Here is a 17,846-nt window from a genome sequence, read left to right as displayed (position 1 = left end):
AGGTCTAGTAAATTTGATTTTATTCATAACTGTATTGATGATACATAGTCTAAGCAGAATGTTCTTGCCTGTTAAATTGCTCATTTCAATATTTATTTATTTTCATCTTGTATTGTTCATATGAGATCTAAGACAGCTTTTAAATGACAAGTGGCAGATTATTGATGAATAAGATAATAGGATTTATAAAAATTTTTTATAAAGATAATATTTTAAATTTTTCATTTTGACAGTATTCACTAAATTTAAAGATATGCATGAAATTCTTAATCAATTTACAAAAAATCAACTTGAAAATCATATGATATTAAAATATTAAAAGTAAACACCTAGAATTAAGTTTGGTGTCTTGTTTATAAGTTTCTTTTAATGCAGTTCAATAAATCAAATAAATTTTAACTTCAACTTGTTGTGGATATTTATGAATTGATGTTGATATAAGGTCTATGGCATTTATAAAACAGATTCTAAGTTAACTCAAGACAAAAGTCATGGTTATTTATATATAAATAAATAACATTTATATAAAAAGATTTAAAATAAATTATATATATAAATTATCCTGGGGAGTGAACTCAGGACCTCACTCATGTTAGGCAAGCAGTTTATCACTGAGCCATATCCTTGGCTCAATATTTTCTAAAATCATAAACTTCCCTCCTTAAAACTGTCCAACTGTGAAAAGTCATGAAAATAAATGTCAGCATAACTTTCAAATTATTTGCCAAAACAGGCCTCAAGAAACCAAGACACATTTAAATAAAGATAGCAAAAACCAACCAAACAAAAAAAAAATCCCCCAAAACAAAACAAAAAAGAAATAACTAAAAGAAAATAACAAAGAAAACTTTTTAGGAGAAAAACAACTACTGAAAACCCACCAAAGAACATTTTTCAAAGATAAAACCATTATAGATAAACTCTAGTAATGAGGGTTAAGAGTACACACATTAGGAACAGATCACCTAGATTAGAATCCTTTATTTAACTATAAATAGCATGTGGTTTTAGGCAATTTTCTGATATTATCTGTGCTTTAGTCTTCTATTCTGTAAAATGGGGTTAGTACAGACATCATATAGCAGGATCAATGTGGGGAGTAAATGTGTTGTTAGGTAAACCACCTGTTCTAGTTAATAATGGCTGATAGTAATTTTTAGCTAATCTGAATCAGACAAAAGTCTAAAGTAGGCCATCTATGCCCCACTAACTATGCTAAAGAGAAGCAAGCCATCATGGGGGAGGTATGAAGAACATGAGCTTTCTCAGGGAACAGAAGTTGCAGGATGCAGGAAGAGACATTGTGGTATAGGAAACTACTTGACGAACCAACATTGGAAAGAGAAGCAACTGGAATTGCAGTTTTACATCTACTATTCTAAAATCAAAGAACAGTACAAAATCTGTACTTCTGCATGTTTTCATATATTCAATTTAAAGGCAAACCTATATTGAATGACCTTTTTTTTTGTATTAAAACTATTTAAACTGAGGTTTGGTTGTTCTAAATTTGTTTCCATTCTACTTGGTGTGTGTGTGTGTGTGTGTGTGTATATATATATATATATATATATATATATATATATATATATATATATTTTTTTTTTTTTTTTGGATGTGAGCTTTCAAAAATCTGTGAATTCCCAAACACACATGGCCCCAAAGTTTATAGCAAAGAATTGTGAGCCTAGCAAATTTCTACTGTTCTAAATCAAAATAATTACAATGTATATATTGTTGAATTGAATTGAACGGAGAGTAACTAGAGTAGAAAAATTAAAACAAAGCATTGATAGGTGTGTTGTCCATTTTCTATTATTTTTGATACCCCAAATATCTTCTCTTTTGGTTTAATCTTATTGTAAATATTATCATTTTTAAAAATAAGATTTAATTTTTATAAATAAGGGACAGGATAGATCAAATCCATTGCCCCCCCTCCCCCGCCCCCGGCTTTTTCCCTAACTTTCCAATTACAGACTGAACCTTGCCCCTTGAAAATATCTATCCTTCAATCATAAAACCTTAAGTGGTGCTTTCTGATAGAAGGTTCCTGAAAAGTCCAGCTATACTTGACTGATGTAAAGAATGTGTCAAGACTTGCAAACGTTTATTCATACCAATACTTTTAGAAGCTTTATGATATTTGATATTTTCACAAACTTTTTCTCACTGACATTTTTCCTTTAAATAGTTTCTCCATATTTCACTTTTTTCATGTTAATGTGTTACCTCAGGCAAAAGATAGGCTCCTAAATTCAAGGACGATCCCACTGCTTCTATGGTATATTGCTAGAATCTTAATTTCATAGCTTAATGATTCAAAGAAATCAAATAATGTTCACAGATACCTGTGATATCAATGCTGTTCAAATCAATATGGAAAGTGACCAGTTGGCTGGATTTATTTGCTTCAATGCCTTGAATCAGTTCTTCTTTTACATTTTCATCTGACACCCACTGAGCAAAAAAAAGGTCAAATAGGACTATAATGCTGCCATTTCTGCAAAGCAAAAGATGATATAAGAGGAAAATGTCAGCTGTCTTCAAGTGATTTATGCTCAATTCATGTAAAATGTCTTTGAAATTCCCTTGTTATCATCTTGTTAATCCTCATTACACCAGTATAAGGTAGCGACTCTGTAATATGCATTTTACAAGGTGATTTTTTTTTTTTGCAATTTAAAGTAAGATAAAAAGAATAAGATAAGTCATGTTAAATATTATCTTTACTTTTAAGGTGGAAAGAAAAAGAATTAAAACACAAGGTGATTTTCTGAGAACAAACTCCAAAACAGACACTGGAATTCAGATTTTCTGGGTTCTACATTAGAACCCTGATCCCAAGGCCAGGCTATTCCTCAGAGTCACTTGTGTGAAATTAAACAAAATCACATGGTATCATGACATTTATTCTGATTTTACTGTTTGAAGGAGTGATGAGTGTGGATTTGTAATTTCTCTGGTTATTATTTTTTTTATTTGGGAAATATTTATTTATTATCCTTGAAGCAACCATACCAAGCACCAATGCATCTGCTTAGTGTACTTCCTTTTTGCTTTAGTGTTAGATACAACCATTAAGTGTGTAGCATGACAAATATTTCCTCAGCTTATACCCAAAAGACTTAAAATATTTGGTTAATTTTTAAGCAGAAACCTAATATAGTTTTGCATAATTTTTTCTATATAGTTTAAGAAGTCCTGATATTCTAAGCTGATAGTGATTATATTTACTATTTTCTTCTTTATTCTCTTTAGTCTTAAAATGTCAATATGCTCTGGTTTCAAGGTATAAAAAAAGAAAAGAAATATACCTAAGATGATTTAGGATTTATGGGCTATTCAGTTTAATAGTCAGAATTGTCTTGCTTACATCATCTCCCACCATGAAATTCAAATTCAACCAGGTGGTTGTAATCAGCTTCCCTTTTATTTTAACTCCTGAGGTGCCATATGCATTTTTTTTGTCAAGATTTTTTCTTGACCATTTATAGAAATACAAAAACAAATACTTTTTTTGGTAGTAGAGGTACTTGAGATGTTTTTTGTTTGTTTGTTTGTTTCTTGCTTTCTTTCCTATATTTCTACTAACATGATTGAGTCTTTTAGGATATAACCATTTGAGAGAAAACTCCTAATTCTGATGTTCATTCTGTACCTGTTTGTAAGCAGTGGGTACTCAGAGTGTACTTGGTTCCAGAAGGACAGACAGACTAGGGAGTGTCAATTTTTATATGATATGTTTGCTGTTTCAAAATATAGGTATCACACCCATGTATCCTTGTGGTATCTGTAAGTTAATGAGGTCTCCCTGGAAGAATTTTATCAACTCCAAAAGAGTTCTTTATTTATATAGTTGCTATGGTTTGGGTATGTAGTATTCTGCAGAGACTCATGTATTTGAGGCTTAGCCCCTAACACAACAGTGTTCTGATTTGAGGCCCTAGGAAGTAATTGGATCATAAAGGCTCTGACCTCATCAGTGAATTAATCCATTAAGAGATTAGTCATGTGGCTGGATGATTGGCAGGTGGTGGAAACTATAGGAAGTGGAACTTAGTTGAAGGGAATAGGTCCTCTGGGGTTGCTCTGAGCTTTCCTCTGCCATGCCCTTCCACAGTGATGCTTTGCATCACCTTAGGCCCCAAACAATGGAGCTCATGATCATGAGCTAAAACCTCTGAAATCATGAGCCAAAGTAAATTTGTTTAAGTTGTTCATGCCATGCATCCATGAAAAGTTGACTAACACAATATCCATCTACTACTATCCACTATCCTACTGCAACCTAGAGTAAATGTTAACTTTTTCCTTCTTTACTGTATGAAAGACCAGAATCTTCACGAAAGATTATAGTTGTTCAGGATCCTCAGGAGATAAGACATCCTTCTTTAATGCCTGTACCATGATTCAGGTTCACAGGAATGATTCATGTAGCTGTTATTTTTTTATGTTTGAAAGAAACAGATTTCTCTGATACAATGATTTCACATTTCATTTCTATTGCATTAATTATTTTTAAAATGTGACAAGATTTAAATGTCCAGCTATTTGCTTAAATCATTGTAATAAAATCTTGTAAATGACAGGGCTCCTTAGTAACTACTTTTATCAGTGTTCCCAAACATAGACACAGAATCACTTCTTGTCTTTAATAAGTATGTATTTTGTCACGGACACTGTTTCTAACTATTCTTCCACTCTTATTAATTTTTGCATGCCGGCTGATCCCTGTCTTGAAGAATAGTTCTGCATTCTCTCAAGGATACCATCTTGAACAATTCCTCATTTCAATCAAGTTTTGATGCAGGGGCAGATGACTGTACTCTGCTCAAGAAATCTGAGGAGAAAATTATGGCTAAATTTTGGAAAACTTTTTCTAATGCAAGAAGGGTTATAGAAGAGTACCATTTTCTTTGTTAAACATAACTGTGTCTACATATGATTGCCAAATTTCCTCATCATCGTGGGATGAGGAGGTGTATTATGGTTGACAAGCTAAATAGAGCATAGTAGAAAAAGAAAAGCACCTAAATCTATTCCCAATCATATTATGGCCATTATACCACTGAATTAGATTCCACTGAAATCTCCTGCTTTCATATGATGTCAGATAATAAACATGTACTATTTAAGGTGCTTGTAGTCATGTGTTATGTTAATTGAAAATTTAAAAAAATATTAACCGGAACACATCTCGCAGGCTTCATTCCACATTTATTGGAACAGAAACTCCCCAAAAGGAGATGGTCTGTCTTTTCAGCTCATTTTGGTCAATATTTTCATTTTAGTAAGAAAGCTATTGAGACTCAGGTTATTGTAGGTGACTTTTCCCAGGGTAGTATAGCTTATAAGTTAGAGATAGGAATAATACTTATGCCTCTTCTCCTGGATGTATTTTTACATAATTCCTGATCTCTCACCATCAACTCTTTTCATTCCTTCTTCCCTCTTCCTCTCTCTTTCTTCCTCCCTTCCTTCCCTCCCTTTCTCCCTCCTTCTTTCTTCTCTCTCTCCCTCCCTCCTCCCTCTCTCCCTACTACCTTCCCTTCCATATTTCCTCACGTTTATTTATTTATCTTTAATTCATAATGGGAATTGGATCCAGAGGTACTCTATCAATGAGCTATATCTCCAACCGTTTTCATTTTCTTATTTTGAGACATGGTCTCACAAAGTCGCCCAGGCTGGTATCAATTTGTGATCCTTCTGTCTTATCCTCTCAAGTAGCTGTAATTACAGGCATACACCACCATATCTGGCAGAACGCCACTTCTATAGCTACTATTGTGAGCTATTTCCAACCAGGAAAGGTACTACAATGCATTACTTTGGAGGAAGTTCCAGGGTTTTATGATCTTGCATTGTTACAAGAATTTGACATTTAAAAAGATAGAATACCTATCCTTTGGTGAGGACACTAAAGATATTTATTCTCTACGCATTTTCAAGATATAGACACTCTTCCTCCTATTTCTCCCTCTCTTCCTTCTTCTTCTCCTTCCTTTCTTCCTCCTCCCTTCTCTTTATATCTCCATAATCAACCTCACCTCCAAAGATATGAGTAATTATACATGAGCTTAAAAAGGGCAGGATGAAATATGATTTAAGAAAGTGTGAACTATATCTGCTATTTTCTTAGCTGTCAATGGCACATTTTCATTTTATCTTTGGTTGCACAGTATACAACTTAGAATATAATTAAGTCTGTTTTTTCTTCATGCATTTTCTACCTGTTTAACTTGACTGAACACTTGCTTTTATTTTATTTGCGCTAGGGAGTGGAAAAGTAAAATATTTGGAGTAGAGAAAGTACAAATCTGTAATTTTCCTACACTGAGTTGAAAGTGATTGGATTAGTTCATCCTCAGGCCAAAAAAAAAAAGGTTTTTGTGTGAAAGATATGTTCTCTTGGTTGTGAATTATACATTGCATTTAATAATGTATACTTTGCAAGGATAAAAGTTACATATTCTATAACCACTTACAATTGGATTCTTTAAAGTTTTTTTTTATTCAGTACATGTTGAGATAAGAAAGATGTATAGTTGAAATTAAGAAAGCCATACTAGGCATTTATTTTTATTTCACCTCATGAGAAGACTATAGATTTTTATGTGCTTATGTGTGTGTGTGTGTGTGAGTGTGTGTGTGTGTGTGTGCGTGTGTGTGTTTTAGTATTTTAGTAAAGATCTCTATCACTTGGTGTGTGTTTATTTATTAAGGTAAATGAGAATTATTTCTATAGTGGAAAATGGCCCATTTCATTTCAAAGTACTTGTTTCAGTAGAATAGCTGAGTATTTCTTTTTTTAAAAGCAGATAATTCCTGTCATTTCACAGCATGAGGGAAATAGATCAAAATGTTTCTTATCTCATATTTTCATTAAGGATATTGATAAACTTTAGGTTTGCCGAGTAAACAAAAGTCATTCTTTTCCTAACTTTGTGATTTATCTGTGTTCAAAGGGCAAAATTAGTGCATACGACCACAAAGTGTAAACAGTATTTTGTTAAGAGAATCAAAGCACTTTCCACAAAGCACATAGCAGAAAGTATTTCCAAAGGAGAGCCAACCATTTGCTTATAGTGGACTGGACAACACACACACACAAACACACACACACATACACGTGTATATATATATACCCTATACACACACTATACACATACACACACATTAGCTGGTGACAAAAAGTAATAAAAATATATTAATGGATAATTTCAGTTATTCTGACTGATACAATCTAACTATGTATACAATCTAACTATATATATATATATATATATATATATATATATATATATATATATATACAAAATGTGCATTTAATTAAAATTAAAAACAAGAAAGAAAATAGGTATTTAAATTGGTTTTTAGATGTACTTTGTTACAAATGGTGTGTATGTTGTTATTTTAGATGAGATTTCAGATATTTCTGTGCCCTGATTTTATAAACTGAATTTTAAAATGAAAATGACTAAAAAAGCTAATTATGAGTGTGACAATTTTTCTAGGAATATGTCTATTCATACATAATTACTTAAAGTCATCCTAAAAGTTTCCTTGTTACTCTCTTTCCCAATTCTGAATTGCTTTTGCTCTCTTCTTCTTGGTCTCTCAATGTACCAACCTATAATTTATCATGCAGACATTTTCATGAATTTTTTTTTTGCACTGCAAGTTTCAAAAACTTACTTTTGATTCAGTGACCACCAGAGGAAACTATCTCTACACTGATAAAGTATCTTATTTGAGAATCATCATAAAATATTTATCAAGGTGTAGGCACTCTAGTGGCCTCCTATGTTGCCATGAAGGAGAAGAGCAAAGTATTTTCTCAACTTAATTACCATGTAGTTTCAAATACAGGGGTCTTACCATGTAGAGAAACAGATTACTTACTGTCAAAGAAAATGATGAGATTTTGATACACCACCAGTCCCCATCAGAAAAACTCTGAGTTGTCTTAAAGTTAGTTATAAAGGACAGAGGGTAGAGGATGAAATTGATAAGGGAAATTAATCAATTAATAGCTCTAGGATGAAATGAACACATATCTGAATGCACTTTAAAATCTTGCCTTAAAACCCCTAATGGCCAGCATCCCCAGACATGTCTCCTCTTGTCTATGTGTAAACTTGCTGGACTACCAGCTCTGACCAATCCAGAAACAATGAATACTTCTCCTCCATGCACTCCTCCTAGTCACAGACCTTTCCTACTGCATGCTCTCCTGTCCCTCTTATCTACATGCAACATTAGTTCAAAATTCAATATAAATGATCTATGCTTTTCTTCCCAAAATTTTGATTATAAAAATGCTCTTGACTCTTAGGTCCTATGCACATATTCCCAGCATTTATGTAGCATTGCTGCTAGTAGTTGCAGAACTTCTCAGGGTCTGGTGCTTTCTTGTCATTATCTGTTATGGCATAATGGACACTTATATTAGAGAAAACGTGGACTTAAAAGTTTTGGCTTATCTATAAAAAAAGTCCATATTCAGTCTGATGAAAGATGGTATCAAGAATAGTAAGTTCTGGAAACAAAGGTAAAAGTCTTTGTGTTGTAAGTAGGAATGAAAACAGGAAATGGGTGTAGGGTTGTGTACTGAGATTAAGATGTCATGAATATGTAATAAGTTAAAGAATAATAAAGACACTGTAGATTAATAAACAGGTAAGAAAGAAACAAAGAAAGAGAAAGGTGGGCAGGAAGAAAGAGAAAATGTAAATTGTTCTTTTTTTATATATATAAAAGATGAAACTTTCCACATTTTTTCATTGCACCTTCAATTATTAGAATTAGCTTTGTTCCAATAGGAATGACAAGATCCTGACCTTTCTTCTGCCCATTAAATAATCTTCATTTGCCCTTTGTTACTGTTTTTATAAGCATGATTCATTTGCCTCTGATTTTACTGCCCTACCTTCATTTGATCAATAAGAACTAAGAATTCTCTGGCCAATGTTAAGACTAACGCAAGGAGTATATTCCAAGTGTCTCTGTCCTCATGCTCTTTCAATTGTACCGCGTCTTAAATTATATCTTCAACATACAACATTAATTCTTATTCCTCTTACCCACCTTCTCCTCCTTCTTTTTCTTCTTTCTACCAGAAATGGCTTCTCTTTTTTTCTCTAGTAATCTCTAATTGTGCTTCTCAAACTATTTCTTACATTTTTCAAAAAACTTTCTATGATCTACCACTCCACTTTAAGGGGATCTGTAATAAATTAACACACTGGTGTTTTCAGAGAATCATTTCAGAATTTTTGAAATTAGAACTATTTTAACAGAGTGAAGAAACTATAAAAACAGTATACCTATTTTTATATGTACAGGTCAAGGTTTAAAAAACACTCTAACAGCTAAAATAATATTCAATGTTTTAATAACAGGTGCTAAAATATTTCATTCATTTGCTAGAATTTTACAGAGAAAGTAGAGCGAGGCAAGCATTAGTTAGGTTTGGAAAATGCAGATACCAAAAATACATTCTCTGCCCTAAGGGAGCTAATAGTCTAGTCAGGAGGCAGGCAAATGCACAATTACATTGCAGTGTGAGGATTGTAATTCATATATTTGTAGAGGTGTTAAATGAGCAGAGGAGACAAATTTCTCCCTCAGTGTAGGATACCAATTAACCATCTCTGGAGAGATGACATATACTAGTTCTTAAATTGCAAGAATGGAGTTAAGTGGATGCAGTATATAATAAGGGTAGAAAGAGGAATATAGCCAGTGGAAAAAAAAATCTACAAAATTTGAGATGATCTACCTTAATCTGTTTGAAACTTTTTTCTGAGACTAAGCACATTTCAACCATACCAGTCAAACAAAAGCTAGAATGTATCATTTTAAGTCTTTATATTTTTTTTGCAACTTGCTGTGTACTTTTCTGATTCATTTCTCTCCAGCAATATTTTAAATTCCTCACAACAGGAATTTGAGTCCTATCCTATCACATATTTCTCATAGCCTAACTGATTACTAATGACAGTTATATATTCATCACTATCTCTTAAGTAGTTTTTGTAGATAGCCAATTAAAAACCTTGTAATCCATCTGGATTACAAGAAGAAGGAGGAGGAGAAGGAGAAGGAGAAGGGGAAGGGAGGAAGAGAAAGAGAAGAAGGAAAGAAGGAGAAAGGGGGAAAAGAAACAGTTTTAATTAACAACACAAGAGAAAATGTCTCATTGATGGTGGTTGTGTGAGCCCCTTAATAATATTCTCTCTTAATATCTGTATTCTTAGAACTCAGTTAATTGCCTGGTTCCAAGCAAGCATTCTATGTATCTGTACTATTAAAAGTGAGAACACAGATGGATGACTAAATGAGCATTTATTCAAGCCTATGTTAAGAAGTCAAAGATTTGCTTCAGTTATCCAGAGCGACTTTAACTTCATGTTTGGTGCACTGTTTACAGTGCCTTTCTTTCCCGTCATCTTTGTGGTGATTCTGCTCTCTACTTGGTGCTTTGGGGGATTACAGAAGCTTCAAAATAAGTTTCCATTGCACCACAATTAAAGAGATGATTTTTAAATGTTTCACATGAAACAAATATGCCAACAATGTGTCATTGTTAGGAGAAAAGAAAAGAAAAAGGAAATAATGATAATTTTCATTATAATGGAAATAAATTCTTTAATGTTTAATTCTTTGTCTATGGCATTCTCCTAAACACACACACACACACACACACACAAACTTTTCATGTTTTAATATATCTATAAACAACATAGAATGTACAGTCACTGTAGACTCCCTATTTCATCTTCAGTTGGCCCATAACTTTTGCTAAAACACCAACTGAGTTATTGCTAAAACATAACTAATTCATACCAAATTTAAATTGTGCACAATCCTAGTGCTAGAAAAAGCCCTTATAGATTTTTGCATGAACTATCACATCTTCACATTCTATAATGTATCCTTGCAAAGGTTATTTCATTATTCATTTAACTCATTCAACTCTGATTATTTTCCTATATGCTAATTCCAGCAAGTACCATTGATGATTCAGAAAAGAATAACATATGTCTAATTACTAAAAAGATAAGATTTAAGAAAAAAGTATATTGTAAAATAAGATATTTTATTGATTTTCATAAAATAAATGACAGTGGAATGCATTACCATTCTTATTACACATATACAGCATAATTTTTCATCTCTGTATATAATGTATGTTGATACCAATTCGTGTTTTCATACATGTACTTTGGATAATGATATCCATCACATAAGATATTTTTTTACTCTATTTTGAATATAGGTTATACCATAAATTTTCCCATAAAGTGCTTGATTCTATCAAGGTTAGAGATAGGGATGGAGAATAAGAAAAGGCACAAAGAATAAGAATGCACAAAGACGCAAGACATTTTAAGAAATGCAGAGAATGAGCTATCCATAGGGGGACTGTAGTCATCAGGATTCACGTGCTAGAAAACACCAATCTGACAAAGTTTTGAATATGTAACTCTGTAAGCTTAACTCTTATTGTTTTTCTGTTTTGAGTGTTTTTACATGAAAAATAGCCATATAAAAAGCACATGATCATTTTAGAAAGATATACATTAGTATTAGTATCCTGACAATGGAAACATTACCTAGTCTCTCTGAACCACTCATTCTCTTTCTAGCAACACTTTTTCATTCTGAGTTATTTTGAAGGCTTTCTCTTCCTCTTTTACACATATATCAGGTCTTGATCTGTTATTTTTTTTTCATTTTCTATTTTTTTAAAATGGAACATTGTCTTTTTTCTCTTTTAACATAATTTTCCAACCAGCATTACAATTTTCTTTGCTAACATGGCTGCTGATTTGTATCTCTCTGTTTCAAAGACCCTTCAATAATCTCAGTTAATTCTAGATTCATCATGATGTCCAGTCTGTAGGATATCAGAATAGGAAACAGGGGACTCTTCCCTATGGATACAGTGATTCAATAGTAAAGTGTGTTGTTAAAAAGGTAGATGTCATGTTAAGTGTTCCTATATTGATCTCTTTCTCTCTCTCTCTCCATCTTTCTCTCTCTCTCTCTCTCTCTCTCTCTCTCTCTCACACACACACACACACACACACACACACACACACGAACACACAAACACATACACACACTTCTCTCTATGTTCTGTATTCAAGCATATCATTACCATATTAATCTAAAAAATCATTCATTTATGGGTTACTTAATTTGTCTGAGGACAATCTTAATGCCCTCTGGGTACAAGAGTGAACAATTCCCCTGTCTTGTGATTTATAATGTAAATAAAGACTTGTGATGCAGTACTATTTTATTAATAATGTACAACCTTCCTCCACATGTTCATAATAAATTAAATGCTATATCTGATTGTGCAGATACTCAGTCTCCACCCTTCCATGTATCCCTGAAAGAGTTTACTCTCAGGAGAGAGAAACATGCTAACATTTGATTAATTGTCAGAAATTATTATTATGAGCTACTAAATGAAATTTTATGCTGGACTACTTCTCAATCCACACCAAGTGTTGGAAATTCCAAACTTTTTCCCCCTACAATAGTGATTTTATCATATTTACATATCTATATCTATATCTATATATCTATCTATTCAAGAAGATCAGTAGTTTGTGATCAGTGATGTCAATTAAAATTTTGTGAGTATACTCACTTAAATTGTAGAATTCTTGAATTTTTATATTTGTTCCTCAGATTACTTGATTGAAAGATCTCATCTATCTAAAAAAATTGAAAAAAGTGCATTAAATTTAGAATTTCAACTTTTGTTGAAATTTTATATGAAGTATAGGTTACAAAATTTTCTTCATGTTGATGGGAGATTCACACATTTAAGAATCTCAAATGTCCACATTTATTTATTTTCATAAAGAGAAAATGGGATCTATGCATATTTTGGCAAAAAAGTTAATGAAGCTGAGTTATGAAATTTTAAACTAGCTGAAGAGAGACAGTCCCTTACCATTTGCTGAAGGTCAAAAGCAAGAACTTTGAAATCCACAGAGAGTTTGTCTTGCAAATTAGGATTATATGTAGCTCCAGATGTCATTTTAAATGTTCCTCTGACTTTATGATTCATACCAAATACTGCATCTAGATAAATTGATAATAAAAACAACACTGAATTATGAAGAGAATATGTACATAAGACACAAAAGTAAGCAAAATTCTTGCTTGATGTGTTGGTCCCATTGCTCTTGCCTTTTCTTTGTAGTCTTCCTGTTTCAAAATCAATTACCTTTTTCTACCTTCCTTTCTTCCTTCCTTCCCTTCTTTTTTTTTTTTTTCTCCTTTTGGCCATCTGGTTATATCAAAAGATTAAAAAATATACTTATTCCTTCCATTTTCTTTCTTTGAATTCTAACAGACACTCTCAGCTTCTGATTTTTTAATTTTTTTATTTTTTGAGGTTCCCATTGAAAGACACAGGGACTAATCAGTTTCCCCCAGTTATGGGAACTGATTCAGGAAAACATGGTGAGAAATAGACCATTAAACGTTTTGTAGTTGCTTTCAGATACTTCTTCAACCCCTAGAATCCAGGCACACTGCTGGTTTTCTACATGTGGATTACTGTGAAAATTTCAATGTATAGGTTACTTTGAAACAGAGCTTTAAAGCTACTTCTTGCATTGTGGTAATTATAAACTTAGCATGTAAGGCATTTTGACATTAGATGTGACTATCTTTATTGAAGAAGTTATTGAAAATGCTATAAAATATATCATGTTAACAGGAAAAAAATAAAATAGATGATAATTTCAATAATCACATTATGAGAATATTTTCTTTGATATATTTATATTTAAAATGAACAACTTCAGTTGAATCATACAATAATGAAATCATTAGTAAATGAAATAACAATGACACATAATGCTCATGGTTACATAGCATGAGAGGATGTTGGTTTTCCTTCCCACAATGGGGAAATCAGGGCTTAGAATAATTTAAAAATGTCCCAAGATTGTAAACATAAAAAGTGATAGATCTGAAATTTGGATATAGCAATGGCTGAGTCTACAACCCAAGATCTGTCATGGGTGCCAAACTTTCTAATCCAGAAGAACATTCAAACTTATATATTAAACAATGAATTTGAATTTAGTTTAAATAGTTTTCATTATATAAATGATATATTTTATTTTTAATACATCATTTTGAATTTTTTAAATTTATATTCATTAATTTAGCAGATATAAAATTGATTTTTAATATGTGTGTTGGACAAGAAATTCTAGGACCCTCTGTGGAAACCAAAAGCCCTGTACGCTCAAGTACTACATATAAAATGGAATATTATTTGTATATAACCTATTTGAATATAACCTATGCTATTTCATTTACTCAAAATTACATTTAAATTTCATGTTTAAATATAGAAGACAAAGAATGAATTGTCATAGATAGGGGAGTCTAAGGAAATATGTTAACTAAATTCAATGCAGGAAATAACATTGGATTCTGAACAACAGAACATTGGTGAAATATGAATAATAAGTATGGTTCAGTTAATATTTTATCAATAGAATTTCTTAGTTTTGACAATTATTATAGATAAATAAACCACTTACAGTGAGGAAAACTGGGTGAAGTTTGCATAAGATTTCTGTAAAATTTTGATAATTTTTTAAAGTTGATTTTCAAAAAAGTAAAAAAAAATTAAAATCACTGAAGTCTATGTTATGCTCTCTGATGTTCTAATCAATATTTAACTCAAATTCCTTTTTATATTTAGTTGTTCCCTCTTAAATTGGGATAATATTTATAAATAATTATTTCCCATTTTGCTTATAAAATAGTAAACCTTTATATCTTTACTAAGCACCAAAGATTCTAATAGAGTCCTAAATGACTATAAATTCTTGAAATTTTTCACACCATTTAAATAATTCCAAAGCAGCCACTCTTTCAAAAATATCATTGACCCTCTATAATTGTTTATATAAATGTAAAAAATTTTGCCATTCTTCTTTCTCTTTAAAATATATTCCTTGCATATAGCAAAAGTATCAAAATAAACCAGGAATTATGTTTAAATTATTTTATCAAACTTTAATTTTATTGCATCTAATTAAAGCAATTATTTACTAGAGTAAAATAACTAACCCAAAAGCTAAAATATTTTTTAATGAAAGTAATATCACTTACAATGCAAAAGTTCCTACCTGTTGAGGTTTCAGAAAGTGTTAGTTTGCATATATATTTCATCATTTAAAAATGGTGAAGATGTTTCAGAAAGAGTATACTCTCAATACTACAGTTATTGCTATGTTTCTAATTTAATTTATAATCTAAGTACATAAGTGGTAAATTTGAGCACAACTTTTAGACTCTGATCATGTAGTTTGGAATCTTTTTGCTATTTACTGATGATGTAAACTTAAGCAAATTAGTACTTTTTTTCTCTTAGATTCATCACTAACCCATAGATTTATTTTTTAAGTTAATGCCATTTAAAATCTTTTGAAAGCTGTTGATACACATAAGATAGTTCTAAATAATGAGATTTTATTAAAGTTTCTATTCAGGTTGAAAGCCTTGTAAATCTACACTTACATTCAAATTGATTTAAACTGTGTCAATGAATTTTTTGGCTTAATAAGAGAAGGAAGATATTATTCTATAAAAATAAATAATAATTTTCATTAATTTTCTATTTATAAAGTTGTATTTTCTAAGATATTTTAATATGTTTATAATTTTAATTCTACATAGTGAATCTACAGGCTGTGAAATCTATTTTGTCTTATGCTACTGAGAAACATTATTCACTAAAAAGAAAATAAAGAAAAATCAAACTTTAATCTCAATCTTGAATTCTGGATTGCTTTAAATTATACACTAAGTAACTTCATCTAATATTCTATGAAGAGGATGACAGAGAAGCATCAGAAGGCAACAAAAATATCTTTTCATGAAAGGACAGCAGTAAATAAAATACACTGATAGGAAAAGTGAGATTAAAGTGTCAGGATGCATCTGTAAAGACCTTCAGCAGCCAGGTCTGGGACTCACCTCCTTCTGATTCCTTGATTGCCAACCAGGACACTGCTATTAGTCCAGCACACAGCACCACCAATGTGGCAAATAGAACTGCAAACATGACTTCATAGGAGCTGAGAGAACCATGCCTTGAAGATGCACTTCTTTTTGACCCCATTTTCGGGTTTTTGAAGACCTGCTAATTTAAGAACTGTGAGAGAATAGAGATATTTATATTCTCCACGTCAGCAAAACCGATACTCCAGCACCAACTGAACTGTAAAACCCTCTCAAAATTTTAAGGATTTGTTGAGCAGTAACTACTGAAGTGCACACTCATACTAGTCAGTATAAATGTGTTGTGTGTGTATCTTTGGCAACATTATATCTCTATACATTAAGTAGCTTTAAAAGGGTAGTTAATCTTTAAGAAGATATAAATGAGTACAGATGATTAGAGTTATAAATGGCAATCTCCTGAACAGGCTTTTTGTGGAAGTGAATGAAATTAAATTCATGTTGTAAACAAAAAGGACACTTTATCATTTTGAGAACTCTTGGGGAAAATATGAAATTCATGATAGACTGATTAGTCATTAGGCATGTAAACTTGATATTTGCAGAGAGTTTCTAACAGATCAACCTCTTACCCTCTGACTCAGCTCATTATAAAGGCACTTCCCCTCTTGTACATGGGTATAGACATTTCAAAAATAACTTATGTACAAGTGTATATAAAACTTAATTTATACCTTGTCTCTCTCACTCTTATTTTTTTTCTTATTGAAACAACTGAAAACTTTGTTATGTTCCTCATTTGAGGTGATGCAATGTAAGGCAGTATTGATTTAACTTAAAGAAAATATCCTTAAGGCCTCATATGTTTGTTCTTTATGGCTGTGCAGTTATCAGTATATGGGAGCAGCTGCAATAAGATGACCAAAGCATTTGTTCCTATTTTAAGTAAGTATTCTCCTTGAGGAAGACATTGCTCACTTGCCCTGGACTTTATTTCCTTAAACATGCCAATTATAGCAAGAGATTAAGATAACAACATTTAATTGTGGATGTATGCTTTATGGGAAAAATAAAGTTATTTTCTGATAATTAAAGTACAGCATATCATTGAAACATCCACACCTTGGATATTAAAAATTATGTCAGGATTAAAATTAAAATGTATTTAGAAGTAAACTAGTTTGCCTTTTTTTTTCCTGGTAGATTAAATTGGTGAGAAATAAGGAAGCTCTTTAGAAACACTTAATAAACTCAAATTGTTGAATATTATAATTGGCTAACATGATATCATTTTCTTCTTTACCATGGTTAAAAGAGAATAGCATGTTGCATTCAAATCCTTTATGATCAAAACTAGAATAAAAGTAAATGAATCTAGGTCATGGAAAAATATTTATATTTATATTTAATTGAATTAATACTAGTTGTTAAATGCTCCATATATGAAATAAGAGAATCCATTGAAGGAATGGGAAAAAATTATTTTATTTATAATACAGGGGACAGTTCTAATAGTAAGCCAGACTCTAATAAAAGGTGGGTCTGGAAAAGATATCCTTAAATCTGGGAAGCCAGAAAAGTGAATGCACAATGGGCGTTTTCTTTATATTGCTGATGCAGAAGCAAACACTTTTCAGAAAATCAAGTAGAACTTCAAGTTACATTCCTTTTGATATTTTAGAAGGAAAGGATAAGACAGCGAAGAAAGTTCACATGTTCTGTTCTAATCTAAGCACAGGGTATATAAATAGATAAAATGTGCAATTAGAAACCCAAAATAACTTATTTATGTTCAGAAACAAAATCAATATCCAGATTATAAA

General features: G+C 31.6%; 1 protein-coding gene across 1 annotated transcript in view; it reads right to left on the bottom strand.

Moving 5' to 3' along the window:
• Tmprss15 (transmembrane serine protease 15) overlaps positions 1-16,183 on the bottom strand; it is a 116,688-nt gene extending 100,505 nt beyond the window's left edge. Inside the window, exons 1-4 of the mRNA XM_027929285.2 lie at positions 16,039-16,183; positions 12,983-13,113; positions 12,674-12,741; positions 2,352-2,503 (exon numbers count right to left, since the gene is read on the bottom strand). Of these exons, the coding sequence (XP_027785086.2) occupies positions 2,352-2,503; positions 12,674-12,741; positions 12,983-13,113; positions 16,039-16,183 (496 nt within the window). The remainder of the gene's footprint in view (positions 1-2,351; positions 2,504-12,673; positions 12,742-12,982; positions 13,114-16,038) is intronic.
• Positions 16,184-17,846: the final 1,663 nt, after the last annotated feature.

The sequence above is a fragment of the Marmota flaviventris genome, chromosome 8, assembly GCF_047511675.1.
Source record: "Marmota flaviventris isolate mMarFla1 chromosome 8, mMarFla1.hap1, whole genome shotgun sequence".
In the NCBI taxonomy this organism is placed as follows: domain Eukaryota; kingdom Metazoa; phylum Chordata; class Mammalia; order Rodentia; family Sciuridae; genus Marmota; species Marmota flaviventris.
Note: the sequence above shows the minus strand (reverse complement) of the source record. Positions and strands in the feature narration are given on the sequence as shown.